The sequence below is a fragment of the Microtus oregoni genome, unplaced genomic scaffold (assembly GCF_018167655.1).
Source record: "Microtus oregoni isolate MIOR12 unplaced genomic scaffold, Mior012 000025F_ref0000491, whole genome shotgun sequence".
NCBI lineage: Eukaryota > Metazoa > Chordata > Mammalia > Rodentia > Cricetidae > Microtus > Microtus oregoni.
Genome location: NW_024543084.1, coordinates 14,819,723 through 14,839,661, shown reverse-complemented (window position 1 = coordinate 14,839,661; position 19,939 = coordinate 14,819,723). Strand labels below are relative to the sequence as shown.

General features: G+C 52.7%; 1 protein-coding gene across 1 annotated transcript; it reads left to right on the top strand.

The window, feature by feature from the left end:
• Positions 1–229: 229 nt before the first annotated feature.
• On the top strand, positions 230–14,788 carry Ptges (prostaglandin E synthase). The gene is made up of 3 exons (XM_041674849.1): positions 230–404; positions 3,487–3,569; positions 11,930–14,788. The coding sequence occupies exons 1-3, from the start codon at positions 276–278 to the stop codon at positions 12,177–12,179; spliced, it is 462 nt and encodes a 153-aa protein (XP_041530783.1). The 5' UTR covers positions 230–275; the 3' UTR covers positions 12,180–14,788.
• The last annotated feature ends 5,151 nt before the right edge of the window (positions 14,789–19,939 follow it).

Here is a 19,939-nt window from a genome sequence, read left to right as displayed (position 1 = left end):
TGCCAGGGAACAGTGGTCCAGAGCCAAGGATGGCGTGGGGACACCTCCATTCCTCTGACTCTCCCAGCACTAGGAGCAGAAGTCCCCGTTTCTTTCTTTCTTGGAGCAGGGGGCCCTGCTGTGGTTTGTTCAGGGTGGGCGGGGAGTGGGCGGGGGTGACCGCCTCCTCAGGATTTGGCCCGCCTCCTTCTCCTCCTCTCCCCAGACTGCCTTGTGGGACAGTCTCAGCCTCAGTCAGTCACCGTGTCCTGGAGTTGGAGCCCAGACCTGCTGAGATGCCTTCTCTGGGCCTGGTGATGGAGAACGGCCAGGCGCTCCCGGCCTTCCTGCTCTGCGGCACACTGCTGGTTATCAAGATGTACGCGGTGGGTGTCATCACAGGTTACACCAGGCTTCGGAAGAAGGTACGTGACCTGGCGTGACCTGGCGTGTGTGTGTGAGCGGGAGTGTGTGAGGGGATTAGCACTCTGCTGCTCCCCCCCCCCCCCCCCCCCCCGGCAAGAAACTCTGGGAGCCGAATAAAGTGGGGAGGTGTGTTTGCCAGCGTGCAAAAGTAGCTATGTCAAAGCTGCCGCCGCAGCCCTTCTGGATGCTGGGCTTCGGCTCCTGAACCTGCCGGTCTGAGAGCACCCGGGGTTTCCTCTCTCAGCACCAGGGGAAGCGACCTCCACCAGGAGACGCACGTGGAACACAGGAACTCTGACAACAAGAGATAGGTGTTCTGACCTGGCGGTTTCCCGGTAGACAGGGAGGAATTTCATATCTGGGTGGAGTGGGAACCGGTAAATCAGGAGCCCCAGAAGTCTTTCCGTGGAAATTCCCACTCCCCGTGGACGCCACACACAGACTGACGGCAGCCTCTGAGGTTTGGTCCTAGCCAGAGGGGTCACATACAACACTCTGTGATCCCAGTCCAGGGAAGGAAACAGCAGCAAAAAGCCCACACGGAGCCGGTGGGAGTGGCCAGGACACTCCGACCCATTTCTCCGCATTGGATGAACCCCTGGAAGCCGCTGGAAAGCAGAATTGCACGAAGTATTTGTTGCCTTTTCAAAAGCAGCCTTTGTCCAGTCCAAAGGCAGCGTGGACAGGGTGCGGGTGGGGTCCCTGGGTGGGACTCTTGCCCTCCCGCGGGGTTCAGCCCCTAGGGCACTTACTGGCAGGAATAAAGGCAAGGCCACCACTTACTGACTGCCTCTGGTTCTCCTGTTTAGTCTGTCCTGGGATGTAGGACACAGATGCCAGGCAGAGATCGCTATACTCTGTCCTTGTCCCCTTTGCAGAGGCACCAAATCTGAGCCCTAAATTACCACCAGAGCCTGGAGGAGGCAGAGAAAGTTAGGTTACCTCAATTTTCCCACGGGGCTGAGGAGATGCTGTCTTCCTGGGGTTCCTTCCATCCCCTGAAGCTTAGTGTCTGGTTCCTGAGCCTCACTTCCTCCTGGTCTCCATCCCCCATAACTCCAGATAAAGGGGCCCCTGCTTTGGGCCCTGGGGCTCCTCGGTGCCTCTCCTTTCTGCCAAGAGGAACCAGAGGATCACCCTCTGCAGAGAGAATGGGGACAGGCTCAACGTCCTCTCCCCACAGGCCTGGGGACCTGGGCGACTGGGAGCTCAGTGTCTGGCTCTGTGAACCTAGAGACCTGATTGGCAAAGGTGACACCACTCTGGTCTGTAAGACTGCTTCCTGCTGGAATCTGACATGAACAGCAGCCGCTTAGGTCCTTCCTGGGAGTCTATGCTCCTTGACCTACTAGAAGTGGCTCCCCAATAGCTGACCGCAGGGGCTCTACTGGTGGCAAAGCCTGGCCCTCAGGGTTGGGGGACTTGGGAACCAGCAAGGGGTAATTCTGGGTGGGAGTTCTCGGCCTTATAATGCCATTTTACATTTTCTTCAGAGCGGGGCAGGAGCAGGCCACAGCTGGGGCTCCAGGGACAGAACAGAGTGAAGCACCCCATGTTTAGAAGAGTTGACTCAGCTGTCACCAGAGTTGATGGGGGGAGAATTTGCCTGGCGCTGCAGCAGGGAGTAGCTGCCAGTGAGTCACAAGTCCCCAAAGGCAAAAATGTGACCTTGGGCCTCTACTGTCTTTCCGGCCCTCTCCAGCTGCCCTGCTCTTCCGCTGAGGCTCAGGTGCTCCGTTTTATCCTGGCACCCGGAAGCTGCAGAGCCTGGTGGTCAAGGGGGGGGTTGAGTGTCTGATCAGGCTCTCCAACACCTCTCTAGCTTGTCTGTTTGTTTTTAATCTTCTGAGACAGGGTCTTACCACATAGACCAGGCTGCCCTCAAACTCACAGAGATTGCCTGCCTCAGTCTCTGGAGTGCTGGGATTAAAGGCGTGAGCCACCACACTCTGCTAAATACTTTAAATTATTTTTTGAGATTCATGGACTAGAACCTAAGGACTCATGCATGCTAGGCAGACACAGTACTATGGATACATATTCTGAGCCCCTCCTGAGTGTGCTATGCTAGCTAGTCACATTGAGCCCCTCCTGAGTGTGCGAGGCTAGCCAGTCACGCTGAGCCCCTCCTGAGTGTGCGAGGCAGCCAGTCACGCTGAGCCCCTCCTGAGTGTGCGAGGCTAGCCAGTCACGCTGAACCCCTCCTGAGTGTGCGAGGCTAGCCAGTCACGCTGAGCCCCTCCTGAGTGTGCGAGGCTAGCCAGTCACGCTGAGCCCCTCCTGAGTGTGCGAGGCTAGCCAGTCACGCTGAGCCCCTCCTGAGTGTGCCAGGCTAGCCAGTCACACTGAGCCCCTCCTGGGTGTGCGAGGCTAGCCAGTCACACTGAGCCCCTCCTGAGTGTGCGAGGCTAGCCAGTCACGCTGAGCCCCTCCTGGGTGTGCGAGGCTAGCCAGTCACGCTGAGCCCCTCCTGGGTGTACGAGGCTAGCCAGTCACGTTGAGCCCCTCCTGGGTGTGCGAGGCTAGCCAGTCACGCTGAGCCCCTCCTGGGTGTGCAAGGCTAGCTAGTCACGCTGAGCCCCTCCTGGGTGTGCGAGGCTAGCTAGTCACGCTGAGCCCCTCCTGGGTGTGCAAGGGTAGCTATTCACGCTGAGCCCCTCCTGGGTGTGCAGGCTAGCCAGTCACGCTGAGCCCCTCCTGAGTGTGCGAGGCTAGCCAGTCACGCTGAGCCCCTCCTGAGTGTGCGAGGCTTGCCAGTCACACTGAGCCCCTCCTGAGTGTGCGAGGCTAGCTAGTCACGCTGAGCCCCTCCTGAGTGTGCAAGGCTAGCTAGTCACGCTGAGCCCCTCCTGAGTGTGCAAGGCTAACTAGTCACACTGAGCTCCAGGTTAATGATCTCTCAACCTACAAGCCCAAGAGACGGGCGGGAGAGTGCTTTCGCCGGCATAAGCTTTGGTCTACAGGGGAGCAGGCTGAATGGTCTGTAGGGTGTGTAGTAGCTGTCTTGTTACCTAGCCCCTGAGCTCTGTCCTCAGACAAGGACCTCTTCAGGGAGAGTGACCCTTGGCCAATGTGTTACAGGCTTTTGCCAACCCGGAAGATGCCCTGAAACATGGAGGCCTCCAGTTCTACAGGAGTGATCCAGATGTGGAGCGCTGCCTCAGGTGAGTACCTGAGAGTGTCTAGGACCTGGCTGCTACCTGTCTGTACCGGAGTCCCCTAAGGGCCTCCATGGGCCTGATTTCCTTGGACAATTATAGTTTACAGCCGGGCGGTGGTGGCGCACACCTTTAATCCCAGCACTCGGGAGGCAGAGGCAGGCGGATCTCTGTGAGTTCGAGGCCAGCCTGGTCTACAAGAGCTAGTTCCAGGACAGGAACCAAAAGCTACGGAGAAACCCTGTCTCGAAAAATCAAAAAAAAAAAAAAGAAAGAAAGAAAAGAAAAGAAACAATTATAGTTTACACATTACATTTGCCTTGGAAAAGAAAATCCTCCCGATCTGGAATTAGAGTTAGTTCAAGGTTGGTGGTGAACATCTAAGATGTCAAAACCTGGGAGGTGGAAGCAGGAAGCTCGACCAGAGCTCCAGACCAAGCACAGAGTGAGAGCATTCGAAGAAAGCATCAGATAAAGAAATACAAGTGCGATATAGTGGCTCACATCTCTGAGCTCAGCATTTGGGAGGTATGGAATCTGGGAGGCAGGAATGTTGGGGGTTCAAGACCAGCCTCTGCTAGTAGAGAGTCATGCCTGTAGGTGGACCTCTGACTTGTCTCTGTGTGCGTGTGCACTCCCCCCAAATGTAAAGGTTTTAGAGTGAGTCTTGAGGCTAGGTATAGTGAGTGACACACACCCATGACGCCAAGGCTGACGCAGGAGGATTGCTTTGGGTTCCAGGCTGGTTTGACTATAGGTAAAGCCCAGTCTCAAAAAGAAAAACAACCTTTAATCCCAGCACTCAGGAGACAGAGGCAGGTAGATCTCTGTGAGTTTGAGGTCAACCTGCTCTACAGAGTGAGTTCTATGACAGCCAGCCAGAGCTACACAGAGAAACCCTGTCTCCAAAAAAAAAAAAAAAAAAAGGAAAGCAAAACAAAAACATCTTGGCTGTGTAAATCTCTTCCAGACGGAAAGCCGATTTTTAGCAACTGGCTCAGTTTTTAGTTTGGGGGACCTTCCTTTCCTGTCTCATCGGTGATCCAGAATGAGGAGGGGGCACTGGGGTGATGGAAGCAAGGAAGATGGGCAGCTGGATCTGGTGAGACGTGAAACAGACCACATACACAGCACACAGCTCCCAGCAGATCCCCTGGCATCACAGGCAGGGATGGGTGGGGCTGTGCCACTTCCATAACAGAATTCCCCTCTGCAGACAAAGTTTGGGGAGGGTTTCCTTATGTTTGTGTTCGTCATTGTCAGTAATGTACACACTTGTGGGTTTGAAAAATGACAACAGTGTGGCCTAGGAAGTGGAACTCCAGGCCACCCTATCCTTTCCCACAGAATGAAATGCAGGCTGGTCTGCATGTGTTTCGTCAGATCCTCGGCCATTCGTTGTTTAACGAGCACCCTCTGTGGCAGGCACTGGCCTTGCACAACTGTGACCCCATATTGGTGACTCATGGTTGTCCGGGCCATTCTGAGCCACTGAGAAGGAAAGACTGAGTGGCCCAGGCAGCCATCCCAGCCAGCTGTCAGCAAGAGCTGACAGGTTGGTTTTTTTTTTTTTTTTTTTTTTTTTTTTGGTTTTTCGAAACAGGGTTTCTCTGTGGTTTTAGAGCCTGTCCTGGAACTAGCTCTTGTAGACCAGGCTGGTCTCGAACTCACAGAGATCCGCTTGCCTCTGCCTCCGAGTGATGGGATTAAAGGCGTGCGCCACCACCGCCCCGACAGGTTGTGTTTTGTTATCTCCTAAAGGCATAACCTTGTCCAGGGAAGACAAAGGAACTCTAAGGCGGTCCCACCTACCAAGGAGGACTTTTCTCCTTTTTTAATATTTCTTTTATATTTACTTTACTCTATGTGTATGAATGTTTTCCCTGCATGCAGGTCTAAGCACCCTTATGTGCCCATTGGATCCCTTGGAACTGGAGTTACAGATGGTTGTGAGCTTCCACATGGGTGCTGGGAATTGATCCCAGTGATCCTCTGCAGGAGAAATAAGTGTGCCTGACCCCTGAGCTGTCTTTGTAGCTGGATTTGATTTCTTATACTCTCTAGTACTGAAACTTAAGTGGTTCGTATTCAGTGAGCATTTTCTGAACATTCCTACCTAATACTGCTACTGTCCCCGTGAGGCTTCAGTCAGGACTTGCTAGGTGCTTGGTGTGGGGGAGGCCAGAACCTGGGTAGCCAAGAACCCTCCTGACTCCTTAGAGCATCACAGAGAGCTGAGGGTAGATGAAGCCCAGGTTGGTAGAGGGCTTGCATAAAATAAGAGTTGGAGGCTAGCCTGGCCTACATGAGACCCTGCCTGACAAAAGGAAGGAAGGAAAGAAGCCAGCTACTTGTGGTAGCATATCTTTTTAATCCTGGTACTTGGGAGGTACAGGCAGGAGGCTGTGTGTGAGTTTGAGTTCAGTCTGATCTATACAGTGGGTTTCAAGCCAGCCAGAGCTGTGCCGAGAGATCAGACCCTGTCTCAAAGAAGAAAGCGTGTCAGCTGAGGGTGCAGAACTGAGACTCATGCTGGCTGCCCACCACTAGGAACTGGCGAGAGAGAGGGAGGGAGAGAGAGAGAGAGAGAGAGAGAGAGAGAAGAGAGAAGAGAGGAAAGAGAAGAGAGAGAGAGAGAGGAGAGAGAGGAGAAAGAGAGAGGAGAGAGAGGGAGGGAGAAAGAGAGGAGAGAGAGGAGAGAGAGAGAGGGAGAGAGAGGAGAGAGAGGAGGGGGGGAGGGAGAGAGAGAGAGAGAGAGAGAGAGAAGAGAGAGAGGACAGTTAAATATTAGAACCAGGGCAGGTGCCCCAGGCCACAGGGCTGTGAACACAGGAAGCATGTAGCCTGGATCCTGGGTCATGCATAAATCTGCCTTGTAGATTAGCACATTCTGGAGACAAGCCAGGCTGGTCCTGGGGCAATCAGGAACCAGGTTTAAGGATGGAACTCAGGGGGCTGGAGAGAGAGGGTCCTTAAGAGCACTCATCACTCTTGCAGAGGACTCAGGTTTGAGTCCCAGCCCCCACAGGATGCCCTTGTCTGATCTCAGGCATTAGGCACACGTGTGGTGCACATGCATACGTGTAGGCAAAAGTATTCATACAGAAAATAAAATAGATAACGTTAACTTAATTTTTTTTTTCGAGATAAGAGTCTCACTATGTAGCTCTCGCTGTCCTGGCACTAGATCTCGTAGACCGGGCTGGCTCTGAACTCACAGAGATCCGCCTGCCTCTGCCTCTCGAGTCCTGGGGGAAGAATGGAACTGAGGCCACCTGTAGTGTCCTCACCTGGAATTCCAGCACTGAGGAGGTGGGGGCGGCAGGATCAGGAGTTCGAGGCCAGCCTTAGCTGTACAGTATACCATAGAGGCTTGCACAGCCAACATGAGACAGGAAGGGTTAGTGAAGGAGGCCCTGAGTGAACATGTATTGTTGACATGGGCATGACCATGCCAAAGGCTTTAGCCTCAGACCCATGAGGATGACAAAACCTTCCTCAGGTGAGGCCCGGGGATGGGCAAAGCCTTCCTTTGGTCCCAGTGCGAACGTTGGCAGGATGTATAAAGACTAGCAACTGTAGCCTCCTCAAGGGTTTACAGGCAGAGACTGATCTGCTACACAGACCTCCTGACCCCTCCCCTGTTCTGTAAGCATCCAGTGGCGAGCAAGTGGCCCGCTGACCCCAGCTTTTCTGTGTCTCTTCTTCCTTTCATTCCCTTGCTGCCCCAGGCGGGGTTGTTGGGCAGGTGCCAGCCACATTCTCGTCCCCGGACACCTGCCCACACTTGCAAATGGAAATGTGTTCACCTGCAGCTGTGTGTCAATTCGCACACAGGACTGTTCCCCCTGGGGGGACACCTGACCCAAATTTTATCTGTTTCTTACCGTTTGGGCTTTTAGCCTAAAGAAAGAAGCAGTTTGCCAAGAGATTTGGCCCCCGGGTGCCGACTTCCTATGTTCTGAAAATGATATCCCGCCTGTCCATTTATCAGTAGGGGACACGGACTCAAGAGAGGAAGGGACACCTGCCTGTGGGCTCAGTTCCTTGGTAGCAGCCAGAGTTGGGGACCTCTGGCGGAAGCCCTATTCCTCACTAGGGTTAGGTAGGGTGGGCATAGGTCCAGGTTGTCATTTTGAGATAGTTCCATGGCACTGCCTGGCCTCTGGGTAGAATCTAGAGGATCATCAAGGCTTCTGGTGACTTTGCTTGGGCCAGGTGACCACGGTAGGTGGGGGGAAAGCAGAGTTGTCAGCCCAAGGAGAATGAGGAGCAGTCACGGTTGTGTCCAGGCCAGGGCTGAGATTTGGGGGTGGCGACGATGAGGGTGGTGGTAACAAATTTAAGGCTGCTTTTCCTTATTTTCTGGGTACCAACACCCACAGCACCCCAGCACTCCGAGGAGAGTGTTGTTATCTATAGAGATGGAAGGGTGTGCCGAGGTCTGGCCCTGAGGCTGTAACGCCTTCTGTCAGGAGGTAAAGCTTCAACCCCGGCCTCAGCCCCCACCCCTTACCGATTTCCCTTCCCTTTGCCTATGGCACCGAGCAGCTGTCCTCCTTGCACCCTGAGCTCATGTACCTGTGCAGCATGGGTGACGAGCTGGGAGAGAGGTAACTTGTTACCGCCAGCTGCTGTCACTGCCCTGACCCGGGGTCACCAGAGGTCTCTCCCCACTGAGCAGTAAGACAGCTCTGTTACAGAGGGAGGGTGAGGGGCAGGCCCGAAGCCACAGGGGGCTGTGCAAGTCTCGTCTGGTGGGAACTGGTTTTGGGTGACTTTTGCCTCAGAATGTCATTACTGAAATGACACATTTCTCCCTGCCTCCCAGTACGTGACGCCTTCCACGCCTCTGTTTGGAGACTGTAGCAGGGGAGGAGAGGTGAGCCTTATTTTTTCAACATCCGGATTTCCCCATTCTTCCCTGCCCCAGGCACCGCTGCCGTGGCATTGTGGGGCCCATTGTAGCTTCTAACAGATGAGGGAGGGAGGCCCTGGGTGGGAGCTCCCAGCCACCTTTCCCACGTGGGCCACCCCTTTGCTGCCTGGTGAGGAATCAAGGAGGTGGCCCGCCTCCCCAACCAGGGACCTGCCACAGAGCAGGGGTCACTCCTGTCCCTGATCTTCAGGTTTGGTCACATTTGTTCTCAACCTGGTTTGGTTTGGTTTTTGAGATAGAGTCCCCCGTAGCCCAGGCTGGCCTCTGACTCTCCAGCTGAAGGTAACCTTGGACTTCTGCCCCTCCTGGCTCTACCTCCTAAGTGCTAGAAATAGAGGCTTGTGTCACCACCTCTGGTTTATGTGCTGCTGGGGACTGAAACCAGGACCTTTTAATTGCTAAGGCAAATGTTATACCAGCTAAGTCATATACCAAGACTTTTTTAAAAAAATCATTATTTTTCTTTATGTGTATAGGTGTTTTATATTATATACCTGCAGTGCCCAAAGAGACCAGAAGAGGGCGTCAGATCCCCTGTAACTGGCATTACAGACAGTTGGGAGTCACCATGCAGATCCTCTGCAAGAGCAGTCTATGCTCCCAATCGCTGAGCCATCATCTTCTGACATTTCTTCAGGATAGGGCCTTTCGTAGCTCCAGACTGACTAGGGTGTTGAGGCTGACTTTGAATTCCTGACTCATGGTAAACCTCCTGCCTCAGCCTTCCAAGTGCAGAATACAGGGAGGTTCAAGAGAGGGTGTCTCTCTGTGTAACCCTGGCTGTCCTGGAACTCACTCTGTAGACCAGGCTGGCCTTGAACTCACAGAGATCCACCTGTCTCTCCCTTCTGGGATTAAAGGCGAGCACCACCACCACCACCACCACCTGGCCTTGACTCTCACTCAACACACCTTGCTTGTACACTTGTGTGAGCCCAGGGGCCAGCCTCGGCTGCCATTTCTCAGGTGCTGTCCCACTGGTTTTTGAGACAGCTTCATAACTTGGAACTAGGTTAGCCCATGGGGCTTCCTGTCTCCACTCCTCTGAGCTGGGATTGCAGGTGGGTACAGGAACACATAGTTTTTCATGTGGCTTCTGGGGTTTGAACTTGGTTCTCCATGCTTACACAGCTGACCCTTTACAGATGGAGCCGTCTCCCCAGTCCTCAGCTCCCATGTCTTAAGGAGCAGACAGTCTGGCACCCGAGCCCCTCCCCTCGAGCGTTCCCCGGCACTGTGACAATCATCCCATAGGCCCTGTGGAGGCAGAGCTCATCTGCAGGCATCTTTCTGCAATGGACTTTCAAGGTGTTCCCATAACTAAGACACAGAGGCTGTGTAGATACTGCTCCGTGTCATAGGGTGCTGTGATCTGAGGGAAACCTGCCCCATCTCTGGTGACCCATGTGATGAGAAGGAACTGTCTTGCGTGGGGAGTCACCATGGCTTCCGCTCTTAGGTTTCCCACCCTTCCCTGTCATCAGCCCCCAGAGTCCATCCAGGCCCATCACCGGTGCCATGCATCCCTGTGGTCTATCCCCCAGCAAGCTGAGAGCTGATCTTACCAGCCATACAGACCTGCTTTCCCTGTGTCCAGTCACAAGTTCATGATCACGGTGAGGAGAAGGAAGGGCATAGGGATGGGTCTCAAGGGGAGAGAGGCTGACTGCCATACCTGAGAAAGTTCCAGGCCCTGCTGGAAAAAGGGTGTGTGTGTGTGTGTGTGTGGCGTCTGTGTGTACAGAATCATGTGGGGGGTGCTGTGGTGTTGGTTTATGGGTATGTCTGGTGTGTGTGTGTGTGTGTGTGTGTGTGTGTATGTGAGAGAGAGAGAGAGAGAGAGAGAGAGAGAGAGAGAGAGACTTATACAGCCCAGGCCTGCCTCAACTCACTAGCCTAGTATGACCAAGATTTATTTGTTTTTATTTTACATGTGCTTACTTGCATGTATGTATGTGTGCACCATGTGTGTGCCTGGTACCTGGTACCCTCAGAAGCCAGAGGAGGGCATCAGATCCCCTGGAACTGGAGTCACACATGGTTGTGACCCACTCTGTGGGTGCTGAGATTCGAGCCTGACACCACCAGCTCTCCAAGCCCTGACCTTGAACCCTTGACCGTAGTTATTTTTCCCACCACACCTTATTCTAAGCAAAGCTGGGGATAAGCAATCCACCTGCTAAACTACATTCCCCCCCCCCCCCCCGCCCTTCTTAAGAATTTTTATGCCCTTGGCTGAATTTCTTTTCCTCCGGTTACCAGGCCTCTCTCCTGCTCACCTGCTCACTTCCCTCAGCAAACAGGTCAATTCTGAATTCTTGTGCTGTTCTTACCACAGGGCCTTTGTGTATGCTGGGTACTTCCCAAGAAGGTTCTTCCTCTGCCTGGCCAGCTTCTCATCATTTAGGCTCTAACACATCTCTCCAGCCCTGACTACTGCCCCCGTCCCCTGCCACCCCACCCCCACCCCCGCAGCATTGGGGCGCTGGGTGCTCCAGGCCTCTACTGGGCTCTACCTCTATTGCCCTTCACTCAGTAAGCTGCTGGTGGCTCTTGCTAAGACTCATTTTCCAGTGGGAAAAGAAGGCCTCCGTAGTGGTTCACCACAGCCGCGCTGGGGCCAGGCTGGGCTTGCCAGTGGCCTGGTGCCGCTGGTCAGATGGGCTGCAGCTGGAAGCCGGAGTCCTCAGACTGAGTGATGGAGCCTGTCCTGGGGAAGGTCATGGCTCGGCCATTGTTTATCTAAGCGGTCATCGATGGCTCCAGGCATTCGCTGTCCCTAGTTCACGGGCTTTGACTGCCTGGTTCATTTTTAAATGAGGCAGTATAAACAGGGCCGTGGAAATTGAGTGACAGCCAGTGAGAGATTTCTTCCTTGGTTATTATTTATGGTAAGGTTGGATGCAGCCTTCCTGCCACACGCTTATGAAAGAGTGGGATAGCACGCGTGAAGCAGGGAAGACTGGCCAGAGTCCTGTGCTTAACTGGGCTGGTGAATGGAAGAATCCTATGGTTAGCCCGGCAAAGATGATGCTTAGTCCGCTGTTGGGGCGGAAAGGGACAGAGGCAGCACCAGGCAGGGTCCCAATCCTGCATTCAGAGGGCAGGCATGTCTCAGCCCTGTCTCAGGGAATCCCTGTCACTCACCCAACCCTATCCTCTGAGTCCTCCTCCCTTGGTGTCAGAAGGGACAGTGTGGGGAAGGTGGGATGGACTGGGCCCATAGGAGCCCCGTTACCCCAGCTGTTAACTGGGCTTTGAGCCTCAGCCACATCTGGGTAAAAGCTCAGCATCACTGCCCCTCTTGGCCCTACACATTCTAGCTTATGGGCCAGCAAGGGATTGGGTATCTGGCAGCCTCAAGAGTTCCCTGGTGGATTGGGAGTCCCAGAACTAAGCCTGCTGACTGTACCCCTCTGCCCCCCAGAGCCCACCGCAACGACATGGAGACTATCTACCCCTTCCTCTTCCTGGGCTTCGTCTACTCCTTCCTGGGACCTGAACCTTTGATCGCCTGGATCCATTTCCTTGTTGTCCTCACAGGCCGTGTGGTGCACACGGTAGCCTACCTGGGCAAGCTGAACCCACGTGTCCGCTCTGGAGCCTATGTCCTGGCCCAGTTCGCCTGTGTCTCCATGGCCCTACAGATCCTCTGGGAAGTGGCCCATCACATGTGACCAGTGGCTGGAACCTCTTCATCTACCACACTGTGGACAGAAGCCACCGAGGCTGAGCCTGGCGACTTGGTGTCCCTTCTAAAAGAGGGATGGGCTCAGGTCCCGGGTTCCTGGCCACCTAGGTGTGTTGGATCCCTGAGCCCAGTGTGTGTGCGTGTGTTTCTTAGCCTCTTGGGGTCTGGATGCCCAACTAGAACCACTTACAGATGAACTGTCAAGATGGACAGAATGTCCTTGACCCTTAAACATTACCCACACCCCCTCGTGCCTCGTGGTGGTGCACGCCTTCCATCCCAGTACTGGGGAGGTGGAGGCAGGCGGAGCTCTGTGAGTTCCAGGGCAGCCTGGTCTACAGAGCGAGTTCCAGGACAGCCAGGGCTACACAGAGAAACCCTGTCTCAAAAAACCAACCAAACAAAACAAAACAAAAAAAAAAAATCGAAAGGACAGAGGATTCTCTAACAAAGCCATCATTCCGTCCAGGGCTAAAAATGAAGACTTCTCAAACCTACCCACAACTCTGGCCAGCCCAAAGAGAGACACCTGGCTGGTATGTGTCCTCACAAGAGACCCAGCGGCGGCCAGATCCCTCTCAGACTGCGCAGCTGGGGTGCTTGCTATTTTTCAGAGGTGGGCAGGTCTGCACGTCCCTGTTGACAACTCTCCGTTCTTTGTTCCGAGTGCCTTAGTACAGGCTGAGGAATGGTGAGTGCCATACAGTAAGCTCTGCCTGCCTGCTCAAGGCCTTCGCTCCTCCGAAAGGCAGTCGGTGATGGGCTTCCGCCGGCCAGCTACGGAAAGTGAACTTTGGGCTTGTTCAGTATCTATGAGGTTTGAAGATACCAGACGTCTACCCCTGTGGAAAACCTCACGTGTGTGTGTGTGTGTGTGTGTGTGTGTGTGTGTGTGTGGTGTCCCAGAGTCCTCCTGAGACCTGTTCAGGGTTAGTCATTAAACAGCAATGTGTGACCTGTGAATGCCCCGTGTTTCCTATTTCCAGTGTCCTTGCTGTCCCAGCTGGCCTGGTGCCTGCTGGGAATTTTTAGGGTTCTGGTGTTTGTATGTTTTGCTTGTTTGAGACTGGTTTCACTTAGCCCAAGTTGGCCTCAAACTTACAATGTAGCCGAGGACAAGCTTGAACTAACAGCCTGCCTGTACCTCCGAAGTGCTGGGATTATAGACCTGCACACCACGATGGGTTCGTTTCTGGCACCCAGACAGCACAGACGGCCTATTTGTGGAAATCACACACCATCAGGCTGCTCCAGCGAAGTCCTTTTCTTCAGCGGATCCCTGGTAACGTGGCCTTTGGCTTGGGATCCAGAGATGTCCAAATCCTGTCCTGCCTATAGCTTCCCTATAGCTCTGCCACCTGGATGCTGTTTTCCTGCTCCACCGGTGGAGACACAGGAGTGGCCGCCTGGAAGCTCAGGGGGCTGCCCCAGTGGGTCCCATGCCCCTCCGTGGTGAGATTTGCTTAGTGAGACCTAAGGAAAGGCCAGCTAGCCTAGGCTTCAGTCCCACCGGGCCACAGCGCCGTAGTGGACAGCACTGCCCTCTTGTGGTGAGGTGAGACCTTTGGTCTTGGAGTGCTCGTCTAAGGAAAACAAAAACCATAGATGGGTTCTCTGCCCCAACTCCCCTCCCTGCACTCCCACCCCTATTTTGAGTGAGCATTAGGCTGGATGTACCTTCATAGGTCATTGTCCCCCTCACCACCCCACTTGATACTTGAAATAATTTTAAGAAGGAGGCATTCCAGCATTTTAGACAAGATTAGGGGCGTTTAGATGGTATGTCCGAAGACTTGGTTCCTGCGTTTTCATTTTATGCATATGGGTGTTTTGTATGAAGGCATGTCTGTGTCTTATGTGTGCCTGGTGCCCATGGAAGCCAGAAGAGGGTGTTGGATCCCCGGAAGCTGGAGTTACAGACAGTTGTGAGGCACTATGTGGGTGCTGGAAATGGATCTGGGTTCCCAGAAGAGCAGCCGCTGCTCTTAAACACTGAGCCATCTCTCCAGGCCCATTTTAGCATTTTAGCCGAGGGATTCAGGGTCCAAGAAGAGAGATGACTTACTCTGAATTCCTGGGCTAGGACAGGAGAGAACTCAGCAGGGTAGGGCCCAGGGTGGATAGAGGCTTGAGAGGCCAAAGCTGGGCAAATGAACATCTGTCCATTTCTGTGTTTTTCCTCTTGAGGAAGGTGGGCTTGTGACTGCCAGGTGTTCTAGTAAGGACCTGCCAGCGGCCTGGTGCAGGAACATGTATCACCCACGACGATTGCATGATCTGGGGTCTGTGTGATGGAGCCGGCCCCCTTGGGGGGAGGGGTCTGGGTGATGGAGCCGGCCCCTCGGAGGGGACTGGGTGATGGAGCTGGCCCCCTCAGAGGCCCTGAGGGTCCACTCCTGCAGTACTTCCTCAGTCCTGCCCCTTAGCACTGCAGTGGGAAAGACAGCATGTCAAGGGACAGTGACGGCCCCCCTTGCAGTAAGGCTGAGAGCACTGATCAGGGGTCCTGTGACCCCAGCTGCCATAGTGACACTGACATTGGTCGGAAACTGGAAGGAAATTCAAGTGGCTGGGTGTGACAGAGCACACCTTTAATCCTAGCACACAGGAGACAGAGGCAGGGGGATCTCTGAGTTGGAGACCAGCCTGGTCTACAAAGCGAGACCTTCTCATAAAAGAAAGCCAAGAAATCCAACTGTGAGGGTGGGAAGAAGTCAGTCCCGGTGTGCTATGGTGTGAAGCTGGGGCTGGTGGGAAATCAGGGTAAGAGGCCCCAAGGGTGGCCAGGGAGAACACAGGGTGGGGTGGATACCTAAGCAAGTGACCCGGTGGGCCACATATGACCCTTACTCTTCAAGTGCCTTGGACAGTGGACAGCTATGCTCATGAGTAAGAGAGAGGTGGGGACAGTGGCTCCAGCGTGGTGCCACTGGGCAACTGGCAGGAACCGGGAGACAGGACCTCGAGACCTGTTCTTTTCCAGCCCTCACGGTAGGGAATGCAGGGAGTGGCCTCTTGACTGCGAACCTGGGCTCAAGATAGGCAGCAGCGTGGCTCCAGCCCACAGCACAGGGTAGAGCAGGTGCACTGCCCAGGGAGGCAGCTTGGCCAGTACCATCTGCTGAGCCAGCCAGAGGTGGCGGCACACAGTGCCTGAAGCTCCCTCCAGTCCTGGTACTACACCAGCAACTCTTGCCTTCTCTTCCTGGCCTGGTCTCTTGTCTTGTCCATTCCCCAAACTCCACCCAGACAGGACCAGTCCCTCCTCACCTAGGATCAGACACAGGGAAGGGTGTAGCTGGGCTTGGAGTCCTGGGGTGGAAGCAGCAGCCTGGAGCCTTAGAGTCCTAGACTTAGGAGCAGGGCAAGGACTTAATGGGGCCTCTAGGAGCCTGGGAAGCTGGAGCTGTCTAAAGTTGGTGCCCAGGGTCTTGGGAACATGCCCTAACCTCTGAGTGAGCAGGGGAGGCCAGGGCCAAGATGGGGTTCATACAAACCCAAGGGACAGTAGTCAACTGTAATATTTTTTTTTTTAACTAGCTCTGTAGACCAGGCTGGCCTCAAACTCACAGAGATCCGCCTGCCTCTGCCTCCCGAGTGCTGGGATTAAAGGCGTGCGCCACCATTGCCCGGCTCAACTGTAATATTTTTTTAAAAAAGTCTGTCTGTATTCTTTGTGTGTATGTGGGTACATGTGTCATGCATGGTACATATGTGGAGGCCAGAGGACAACCTGAAATCAGTGCTCTTCTACCTTGTGGGCCCAGGGATTGAACTGAGATCCTTAGGCAACAAGGCCCCGCTTCGGTCTCTCAGGCCTCCATCCACCCTGGGCCCTACCCTGCCGAGTTCTCTCCTGTCTCAGTCCAGGAATTCAGAGCAAGAGCCTTTACCTGCTGAGTTATCTTGCTGGCCCTTGCAACCTGTGTCTCCCACTCGGTAGACGAGGCTGGCCGTGGATTTGCCTGAGGTCTGGGGTTATTGACATGTGGCAATGACCCTGCCACTCCACCTTCCTGGACACCTCACCATTCAGTCAGCCAGCTCTGGGTGTTGGGTAATTAATTTCCCAGGGTGCACTGCATGTGCTTGCCCAGGTATCTTCACACATCAATCCCTGCTGGAGCCACAGGTTAGTGCCCCCCACACCAGCTCACATAGATGTCTTTTTGGTCTCATCTTGTAGCCCAGGGTAGCCCTGTAACTCACCACGTTGCCTATGTAAGCCTAGAACTCAGTGTGGGCCAGGCTGGCCTCAAAATCAAACAGCCAGGCATGGTGGTGCACACCTTCAATCCCAGCACTCAGGAGGCTGAGGCAGGTGGATCACTGTATCAAACAAACAAAAACGGAATAGTTTCATTTTTTTTTAGCCTAAGCTTGCCTCCAGATTTAGGCAATCCACCTGCCTCAGCCCCCTACATTTGAAAATCACAAGCGTGTGAGGTTTTCTTTTTTTAAAAAAAAATTATTCCATGTGTTATGAGTGTTTTACCTATAGGATGGATGTGTATTAGGGGTGGCCTGGTGACCTCGAATACCTGAAGGCATCGGGTCCCCTGGGACTGAAGTTTCAGGTGGTTGTAAGCCACTATGTGGCACCAAATTTGGGTCCTCTGCAAGAGCAGCCAGTACTTTTAACCATCGAACTGTCTCTCTAGTCCCAGAAATGTTTGTTGTTGGTGTGTTTTGTGTTTTTATCGTTTGTTTGTTGTTTTTAAACCAAAGGTAATTAGCGAAGCAAGGTCTCACATTCCTAAACCTCCCTTCCCCAGTCTCTTCGAAGAGATTAGCCAATCACATCAGATCGCGAAGTCCCGCCCTCCCACCAATGGGATGAGCCACTGCCTCCATGGGGGGATAAAGGAAGCCTTACTGGCCCAGTTGTGTTGATAGCCTGGTTTTTGTTGCAGCCCATTCTTTTTGCAGAATGAACTGCTTGGCTGAATACTTTGGTTTTATTTGTGTGCGTTCCTTTGTGCTGTTTCTTTGTGATTATTTCTAATGCAGGCAAGAGTCATCATGCCCAAGTTTCTAAAGTTTGTGAGGCTTGCGGTACCTACAAGCACTCTCTGAAAAGATGGTGTTAATTTGGATAGGATACATATTTTTGAAGTCTTGTTCATTTTTGTCTCAGGGTAATTTACAAGGGAAATACAGAAAGGAGGAGACCACACATGGCCTGCCATTCAGAGGAAAGAGCTGATCATGTGATGGTTTTTGACTTTCCTTTTTTTATTTTCTTTTGGGGGTGGTGATTTTCTTTTTCTTTTTCTTTTTTTTCTTTTTTTTTTTTTTTTTTTTTTTGGTTTTTCGAGACAGGGTTTTTCTGTGGCTTTGGAGCCTGTCCTGGAACTAGCTCTGTAGACCAGGCTGGTCTCGAACTCACAGATATCCGCCTGCCTCTGCCTCCCGAGTGCTGGGATTAAAGGCGTGCGCCACCATCGCCCGGCTTGGGGTTGGTGATTTTCAAGACAGGGCTTATCTCTGTAGCTTTGGGGCCTGTCCTACAACTCTGTAGACCAGGCTGGCCTCGAACTCACAGAGATCCACCTGCGTGCCACCACCGCCTGGCTTTTTTAAAAAAATTATTGAGGCTGGAGAGATGGCTCAGCAGTTAAGAGCACTGGCTGCTCTTCCAAAGGTCCTGAGTTCAATTCCCAGCAACCCTATGGTGGCTCACAGCCATCTGTAGTGAGATTTGTCGACCTCTTCTGGCGTGAGGGCATACATGGAGGCAGAATGTTGTATACATAATAATTTAAAAAAATTTATTGAAAAATTTAAGCACATTCTGGAATGTAACAGACAGGTTGTGTAAGACAGTGGCCCAGGCTTCGGGGCCCACTGGCCTCTCCTTAAAGCACACGCTCCCTTTGGCACGATTTCCATTGTTGCTGCTGTAGCCTGGTACACAATGTCGGTAGCTCACTAGCTGCAGATTTGACCAACTTCATCTTGCGAAGTTAGGATGAAGAAAATAATAAGGAGGGGCTGGAGAGATGGCTCAGTGGTTAAGAGCACTGGCTGCTCTTCCAGAGGTCCTGAGTTCAATTTCCAGCAACCACATGGTAGCTCACAGCCATCTCTAATGAGATCAGGTGCCTTCTTCTGGTCAGCAAGCATACAGACAGACAGAACACTGTGTACATAATTAATAAATAAATCTTAAAAAAAATAATAAGGAGTCTCTATGAGATAATGTTGTTTTTGCTGACTTGACTAAAAGTGAGGGTCTTCTGGGAAGAGGGTACCTCAGTTGAAGAAAATGCCTCCATCAAGTTGGCCCGAAGGGGATTTCCTTCACTGATGACTGACTGTGGAGGGTCCAGCCCACCGTGGGCGGTGCCACCCCCTGGGCTGTCTAAGAACAGCCAATAAGCAGAGTTCCTCCATGGCCTCTGCTCCAGGCTCCTGCCTTGAGTTCCTGCCCTGGCATCCTTTCTTGCTGGACTGTGAGCTGTAAGGTGATAAAATCCCTTTCTTCCCCAGGTCCATTTGGTCAGGTGTTTATGCAGGAGCTTTTAGCAGGAGAAAGCAAAGCAGGGCCCTTCCCCTTTCTGTTTACCAAACAGAAACTCACAATGTGGAATCATTCTGGGGTTTTGTTGTTGTTTGGCTGGTTTGGTTTTTCCAGACAAGATTTCTCTGTAACTTTGGCTGTTCTGGAACTCACAGAGATCGACCTGCCTCTGCCTTGCAAGTGCCGGGATTAAAGGAGTGCGCCATACCACCCAGTCATCTTGTCTTTTATTTTTGCTTTATTTGTTGACAGGCTAGAACTTGGCTGTTTTTTTTTTTTGTTTGTTTGTTGTTTTTTTTTTTTTTTTTTTTTTTTTTAGTTTTTCGAGACAGGGTTTCTCTGTAGCTTTGGAGCCTGTCCTGGCACTAGCTCTTGTAGACCAGGCTGGCCTCGAACTCACAGAGATCCGCCTGCCTCTGCCTCCCGAGTGCTGGGATTAAAGGCGTGCGCCACCACCGCCCGGCTTGGCTGTTTTTTTAACACACTACTTTATTCCTAACTCTTCCCAGATCCACCCCGCCTCCCTATTCTTCTTCCTCTTCCTCCTCTTCCTCCTTCTTCTTCCTCTTGATAAAAACCCACCATCCCTGAACCAGGTGTGAGAAGCCAAGCTCTCTAGACAGGGTAGCTCATTCCCTTGTCCAGTAGGAGTATCCTTCCTTCCTCCTTCCCTCCCTCCCTCCCTTCCTTCCTTCCTTCCTTCCTTTTCTTCTCTCTGCCCCCTCAAGACAGGGTCTCTCAATATAGCCTACCTGTCTTGAAACTCATTATGTAGACCATCCTGGCCTCAAACTCACAAAGATCTGCCTGCACCTACCTCCCAAGTGCTTGGATTAAAACTGTGGGCTACCATGCCTGGCAGGAAAAGTTTTTCAAGATTTATTTATTTTTTTTTGAGATTGTTATTTTATGTGTGTGTTTGCCTGCATGTGTGTCTGTGTAGCACGTGTGTGCACTGCCCATAGAGGCCAGAAGAGAGCAACAGAATGAGGTCTCCTTTGACCCAGGCCTGGAGTGGCAGACAGTTGAGAGCCATCATGTAGACACTGGGATTGAACTCACGTCCTCTGGAAGAGCAGCAGTTGCTCTTAAGTGCTGAACCCACTCTCCAGTCCCTAAAGATTTATTTTTATTTTTAGATATAAATAAATATATATATATATATATATATATATATAGCCAGGAATGGTTGCACACTCCTTTAGTTCCAACACTAGGGAGAC

Excerpts from the sequence above, each read along its gene's own strand:
- Ptges (XM_041674849.1), top strand. The coding sequence starts at position 276 with ATGCCTTCTCTGGGCCTGGTGATGGAGAACGGCCAGGCGCTCCCGGCC. Across the intron at positions 405-3,486 it reads ACACCAGGCTTCGGAAGAAG|GCTTTTGCCAACCCGGAAGA; the intron begins GTACGTGACCTG and ends AATGTGTTACAG. Across the intron at positions 3,570-11,929 it reads GATGTGGAGCGCTGCCTCAG|AGCCCACCGCAACGACATGG; the intron begins GTGAGTACCTGA and ends TCTGCCCCCCAG.